This window comes from Limulus polyphemus, unplaced genomic scaffold (genome assembly GCF_000517525.1).
Source record: "Limulus polyphemus unplaced genomic scaffold, Limulus_polyphemus-2.1.2 Scaffold13539, whole genome shotgun sequence".
Classification (NCBI taxonomy): domain Eukaryota; kingdom Metazoa; phylum Arthropoda; class Merostomata; order Xiphosura; family Limulidae; genus Limulus; species Limulus polyphemus.
Window position 1 is genome coordinate 1 of NW_013679149.1, and position 7765 is coordinate 7765.

Sequence of the window (7765 nt, forward strand, 5' to 3'; positions counted from 1 at the left end):
ATAATGTAATGGTAAATTATAATATGAAAATGTGTGGGATTATACCATAATGTAATGGTAAATTAAAAACTTTAATTCACATTTATTATCAAATAAGGAAATATTAAAAAATTGTAAAACTATTGAATTTACGAAATAGATACTGTAGTTTTCAAGTAAACTCGTGTTTCAAAATAAAAGTACTAGTAAATATAAACTTATCAAAAATATACTTCAAATCTTAATAGAATCGGTTAAATGAATATCTGAATTGAAAAAGATAAAATCGAAAGTTAATGCCTTTTTTGTTGTTGATGTAAATCCGAAAGCTGCAAAAAATGTATATATTACTTTAATATATACATGAAAAATGTATATATTACTTCAGAATATACATGGAAAATGTATATATTACTTTAATATATATATGAAAATTGTATATATTACTTCAGAATGTACATGAAAAATGTATATATTACTTCAGAATGTACATGAAAAATGTATATATTACTTCAGAATGTACACGAACATTTGCATAACATACTTTACTTATGTTCTTTTGTTATCCCAGTGCAGATGGTTTTACCAGAAAGATACCAAAAAAGAAAAAGGACTTTAAAACTAGAGCGCACCATGACATTCAGTATCGTCGTTCAATGTTGACTAGGTAACATTGCACATCACCATACTGTTCTGATAGGTAATATGGACTTTATTTATTTATTAATGCAATAATTAATAAACATTATCGGAACAAAGAAATATTACCTTCGGCAAGGCTAGTCCTAGCTTGTCAAATAATCTGTTATTTCTAGTACAGTTGGTTATATGTTACTATACAGGTTGGTTTTAAACAAGCCTAACTTATGTAAAATATACGTTTACTGGTGTCGCACCCGAGGTTTGTAGGTATTGTTTATCTACTCTTACAGAAGTAGCTTTTCCAATTTTCTGTAACTGCTATAATTCTGATGTTTTTTTTTCTTTCTGTTCCTTGGTAGATATTTTTATTTTGTTTGTTTGTTGTTAAGTGCAAAGTTATATAATGGGCCATAAAAACCCGGTTTTTAGCGTTATTAAGCCTTCATGTTTACCGCTGAGCCACTAGGGAGCGATATCTTTTACATATATAAGCTACTAAATACTACATACACATACTAAATACTACCTACCAATACTGAATACTACCCACCAATACTGAATACTAACTACCAATACTGAATACTACATACCAATACTGAATACTAACTACCAATACTGAATACTAACTACAAGTACTGAATACTAACTACAAGTACTGAATACTAACTACCAATATTGAATACTACCTACCAATACTGAATACTAACTGCAAGTACTGAATACTAACTACAAGTACTGAATACTACCTACCTATACTGAATACTAACTACCAATACTGAATACTACCTACCAATACTGAATACTAACTACCAATATAGAATACTAACTACCAATACTGAATACTACTTACCAATATAGAATACTAACTACCAATACTGAATACTACTTACCAATACTGAATACTAACTACCAAAACTGAATACTACATACCAATACTGAATACTAACTACCAATACTGAATAGTACATACCCGTGTGGACGAAAATAACCAATCCTCTGTTGATGTCATCTTGAGAGAAGGATTCAATCGGAGTCTTGGTTTCATTCTTCAAGGCCACATAACCATTACTCAGAGCGGAAATGTCAAAGACGATGTCATTGGGCCCAGAGTCGTCGTCCCCAGCCGCAAGATGGTTATTAGTGATGGTTGCTAAGGAACCCTCCCAAACTTCCAATCCAGTATTGTTGATTAGATGTGGAGTCTCGTCATTTACGGGGGTTATCGTGACGTGAATACTGCTGGGGGCACTCTCCTTGTGTAAGGTTGCAGCCCCGGCAACCACAGTAAACCAATCTCTTGTTGTCTCCGTCCCGTCGTGGTTGTAATGTATCAGTCCGCTTTTTAACTGGAACGGTGTGAACTTGAGTAACTTGCTACCGGGGAGTTTACTGTTTGTAAGGTAGCCGTGTTTGGGTTCTTCTATCACTAAGTATTCGGATACCCAGTCGTTATAATAAGGGTTGGCTACATTCACTTCTTCGGGCGTCAGAGAAGTTTCTCCGCCCTCGACAACGGTAATGTTCCCAGTCAGAAGAAGAATCACATTGGATATAATACTGATAGTAAACTGAAGACCTGGCATGGTTGTTATTCCATTTGTAACATCAAATATGAAATAATCAAAGGACACGTTACTTTTCGTCTGTACGTACTCGACGATCCCTTCATTGATCATAGCCTGAGAGAATCTTCGTCTGGACGTCTTGTCACTTGTTTTCACGTTATGGTACGTATTGTTTTCGTTAACACGAATAAATCCCATTTGGGGATCTATCGTGATGATGTAAGATATGTTAGCTGGGTTAATGTTAGTGTGAGCGATGTTCAGCGACGCCGGGTCTATAACAACGGCCTTACCCTCGTCCACGTAGATTGTCTTGTTGCTTAGCACCTGGAGTGACTCCCAGAAGCTTTCGGGAAAGACTTGAATACTGAATATTCCATCTACACTGACGTCTTCCACAAACGCCAAGAACTCGAATGAATCAGAAAAGCTCTGACTGTTATCATTTTCGTACTCGAGTAGGCTTAGCTCTAAATCTCTGTATCGGAACTGGTGAACTACATTTCCGTTAATTAGAAGTTCACCGTGACTTGGCCGAGAAACAACTTTAAAAGTGAGGTCGTTCATGCTTGAGCCAACGTTAGTTTCTACGCTGAGGTTCCTTGTTGTAATACGCCCGGTGTCGCCTCTCTGCACTATTAAACCAGTGTTTTTTGTAACGTTAATGAACGGACCTGATGCTTGTATTTCTAATATCCCCGTGACGTAAAACTGTCCGTCTGTAATCCACAGCACGGCTTTACCATAAGATGGCCCATTATGTCGGAATATTAGTCTTTCCTTGTCCAAGTCATCTTGCGTGAACTGGAAAACCTGAGTATCAAGCGAATCAGTATGGAAAAGGGCACCATTTGGAATACCTCTGCGAGTGTACTGAATATTGGTAGGTTTGGAATCAATATCTAAGTCCTCGTACTTGAGATCTTTGGAGGTCAGCTTTCTCTCGCCGTTAGTTTTGACGAAAAATGTCTTATCTATACTGCGAACGGGTGGGTTATCATTCTTCATCATCACTCCGATGTGGAGAGTTCCATAATACACAAAGTCGTCATCAGAGTTATCAGCGAATGCAGTAAATCGAACCTTGTCTTTATCGTGTTCTGAATCATCGTGGATGTACAACAACCGTTTTTCTTCTAAGTCTTCGTTTGAAAACGAGTTTGGATTGTCCTCTTCGACAACCGTGAGGGCGGAGTTCATTAGTCTTAATATACCGTGTTGTGGCTGAGCTGTAACGTTGTAAATAATGGTTTCTGTTGTCGGTGTTTTTACGTACAGGTAACCCTTGTTAACTTCTGCCTGCCCACCTTCTAGAACTTGTAGCTTTTCAACCTGGATCATGGCACCAGTGACGACTGGAATGTGGATAACAGAGAAAACTTGTGGTTTGGTAGCAACTCCAGTCGAGGCTACTTTGAAATGAAAGGTGTCATTAATAGCTGAATAAGATTTCCAAAGCAATTTATACTTGATGAACTTGTTTCCAATATCTTCTTGAGTGAAGACAGAACCCACCTCTAACTTCCAGGGTTCTTTTACTCCAGGTTTGGTGAGAAAAAGGTGGCCATAAGATGGAGGAGTTAAGATTGTATAATGTATTTTAGTCGTGGGAGTTTCAACGGGCGAAGTTTGATATTTTAAATGGTCCGAGGTAAGGATGTCTTCCGTTATTTTATTTAGTACTAAATTCTCATTACTAACTTCAATCAGAGACACTTTAATAAAGATGATGCGAAAGTCATAAATCGTGGACACTTTTATATCCATGCAGGACACTGAAAACTTAAATTCGTCTTGGGAAGGTTTTCCCGAAGTGTGTACGTATCTAACTTTACCTTTATTTAGGTGTCTCTGGGTGAAGTGATTCACTGGTCGCCAACGCCCGTTGTTTCTTCGCTTCTGAATGTTACCGTGTTGTGGTAGTCTTGTTACATCGTAACGAATCTCCAGATCTTGATCTGGAGAGTTCGTAGCGAAAGTCAAGTTGCTATTGCTGATAATGGCGTAAGAATTGTAAGGAAGTACGATTCCCGTATTGTTTATTAGTGACAACATTAAGTCAAACGTTGCTACTCTGAGCACCATAGTCTGTCCTGTTTCAATCCCGTCAGATACCCTCAGGGCAATACGAGTGTTCGCTGGCCCTCGATGGACGTAGTTAATTTGTTTGTTGTTTATTTCCTCCTGTGTGAAAGTGTCCACAGGTTTTCCTGGGTCTCGTACATTTTCCACAAAACCTTCATTGTCAGTCCTTATACTGAGTACTGAGTAAACCAATGAACTAGCCTCGTTATCAGGATCTTCCGTGTGTAATACGTCCGAGGTGAAGGCTATCTTAGTGTGCTTGGCAAGCCTCAGCACTTTACTGGGTGGGAGTATCAACCGAGGAGGATCATTGACAGGAGACACTTTAATGTGAAATACAAATCTGTGACGTTCTTCTAAGAACGGGGGTAAGCGGTAATTCCGAGCGCGGAATTCTAGCTCTGTGACAAACTCGTCACTATGGTTTTCGGATCCATCGTGTGTGTACCGCACTTTATCAGTATACAGATCCAATAGGGTGAAGATGTTGTCTGCTATTTTATTCCATATTTCTATCTCTAACGTTCCGTGTTTAGGCGGATCCACTATATGAAACAAAACACCGGATTCTCTCACTCCGTACTTTTGATAGTCTAGCACGATATTGATGTGTTTTGATGTTATTAAATCGTTTCCTCCTTCAGAAACTTCCAGTGGGTTGAGGGTCAATATTTCCATGTCCACGGGAAGTGAAGATTTGGTGAAAAGCCTGTAACCCGAACTGAAGTTACTACGAACACACACAGATTTGTCACAGGTGCAGCGAAAGTTATCAAAACCTTCCTGCAAACACACAGCTTCCTCGATGCAAGGTTTCTGAAGACAGGGGTATTCCCAAACACAATCAGAACGGACGCCCCGGCTGATCTCTACCTCTCTGTGACCCCTCACTTGATTATTGATCTTGATGTTCTTCAAGCACCCTGCCAGAGAACTCTTGGCACCTCCCAATAGAACAGACTGTAAGCCGTGTTGTAGAGCACGTGCCTTCCTCTTAGGTTCAATTCCACCCACGTACAGGTAATCAGTAAAATCAAAGAACCTGTTTTCTCCAAGCCCGGGCCTAATGTTTTTGCTTTCTCCATCTACGGTCAGTTCCACGTAGGTTGGGCTAAACTGTGTATCAACATGATGCCAAAGTCCATCGTTGACAGCCTTGTCTGATGTCAGCACAACCACTCCATTACCCTCATTAACAGATAAAGTGAGTTTACCGCTGATAATTTCAACTGCCAGAAAGTCGGTTTTTGAAGGATTTCCTGAGTTGTAAAACAGTACAGCTAATTCAGACTGGGTATTGACATCAAAAGACACCGATCCTCCGTTTCTCGTACTTAAAGCTGAAAGAGCCACGAAAGACTCATCTTCAATAAAACTGATGGGTTGATGAGAAGATGCTTCAAATTCGTCACTACAGTCCCACGTGACACCATAAACACCGAGCCTGTCTGCCGAATCGACTGCCAGCCGCAAGATGTCGATGTTGTTAAAGAAAAATTCATCTAAACACCCACGGAAATTCTGAAGGTTCCCCAAAAACAAGTCGTCGAAACCACCAAGTCCTCCAATAAAGATTCCAGACTTAACATTCAACTCGAAAAAGCGTCCTTTTATATCTAAGTAAGTAGTGTGTATTCCATCTATCCTTAACGTCAGTTCGGAATCAATCTTCTGTATTTCTATTTCATGCCACAAGAGGTCGTTGAGCTTCAGACCAGGAACCGATGTTAGTTCTTCTTCTCCAGATCCTAAATTGATGCGGACCTGAAATAATATTAGTCATCCAAGAATTAAAAATAAAAAAATATTTCCCTTACGTTAATGTTTGACATAAGAAATATGTAACACCATCATTAATTATGAATACGATCCCTTAGTCTCAAAACACCTGTGAATTGACCACTATATACCAAGAATCGTTACAGATGACTCCTGATATATATATATATATATATATATATATATATGTGTGTGTGTGTGTGTGTGTGTGTGTGTGTTTGTTATAAAATTTCCACGTAAAGCTACACACAGGCTACTTGTGTATCTCCATCCTTACTTTGGGATGGCAACTAGTCAACAGTAGTCATCTCAGCTATATTTTTTTTCTGAACGAATAGAAGAATCTGACAGTCACCTTAATGTAACTATACGCCCTAAGAACGGAGAGCTTTTTTTCCAGCAACAGGATGCGAACTTTAAATCTTCGGATTCACAATCCTCGCTAATCACTTTTAAAACAATTAAACCAGCTGCGTATTTTAAGTTTATTTATCAAGCAGGACGATACATTTCATTACGACTATTAAAAAATGGTAGCATAAGCTACCAACCACTGACGACACAGGTAAGTATAACTTTTAACAAAGCTAATGCTGGTTAACCAACCACTGACGACACAGGTAAGTATAACTTTTAACAAAGCTAATGCTGGTTAACCAACCACTGACGACACAGGTAAATATAACTTTTAACAAAGCTAAAACTGACGACACAGGTAAACTTTCAACAAAGCTGACGCTGGTTAACCAGCCACTGACGACACAGGCAAGTATAACTTTCAACAAACTAACGTTGGTTAACCAACCACTGACGACACAGGTAAGTATAACTTTTAACAAAGCTAAAACTGACGACACAGGTAAACTTTCAAAAAAGCTGACGCTGGTTAACCAGCCACTGACAACACAGGTAAGTGTAACTTTCAACAAATCTGACGCTGGTTAACCAACCACTGACGACACAGGTAAGTATAACTTTTAACAAAGCTGCCGCTGGTTAATTAACCCTTGACGACACAGGTAGGTATAACTTTTAACAAAGCTGCCGCTGGTTAATTAACCCTTGACGACACAGGTAGGTATAACTTTGAAACAGTGGAAGTTCACACTTGTCTATGGTGTTAATTACTTGGCGCTAAAAAAAGCATGAATGTTTTAACATTTGTAGTTAAAGAAAACGTCGATGTTTTAATCTTTGAAAACTCGGCTATAATGCTTTCCGTTATTAGATATTAAAATCAATGCTAGCTGTAAGTTAGGCTTACCTTTATCTCACCACCATGAAGAGTGACCAAGCAGTAGTCTGGAGGTCCAGCAGCAAGGAAGAGGAGAGCGTCAGCACGTAGGGTTTTGAACCGGAAGAAGATATCGGTGTCGCTACTGGCATCTTGTAATGGAACAGACACGTAACTGGCACCATAGAACGAAGCTGAGAAAAATGAAGAATATTGAATTTTCAATGAAAAATATTCGAAGTCTGGACTTGAAATAAAACCTTTTGGTTCTCAAGTCTAGTCAGATAACAGTTTAAAACAAACTCGCATGACTTTTAATGATAAAAACTTGACTTGTTCACAGAGCAACGCGTTTAGTTAATAATGAACAAACAAGGGGTTCATATTTCTATACGAAAAAACGGGCAGGTTTTATATCAGTTTCTAAATAAAAGAATGAGTTCATCTCCTGTTTCTTTACACCTTAATTACTAATGGTGAC

The 7765-nt window shown here is 38.5% G+C and overlaps 1 protein-coding gene across 1 annotated transcript; it reads right to left on the reverse strand.

Annotated features, from left to right (window-relative positions):
* Positions 1–1551: 1551 nt before the first annotated feature.
* LOC106477239 (chondroitin sulfate proteoglycan 4-like) lies at positions 1552–7544 on the reverse strand (the record flags this gene model as incomplete). Its single annotated transcript, XM_013937830.2, has 2 exons — positions 1552–6035; positions 7315–7544. Coding segments are annotated over 2 exons (4714 nt in total), but the record flags the coding sequence as incomplete, so codon positions are not given.
* Between the last annotated feature and the right edge of the window lie 221 nt (positions 7545–7765).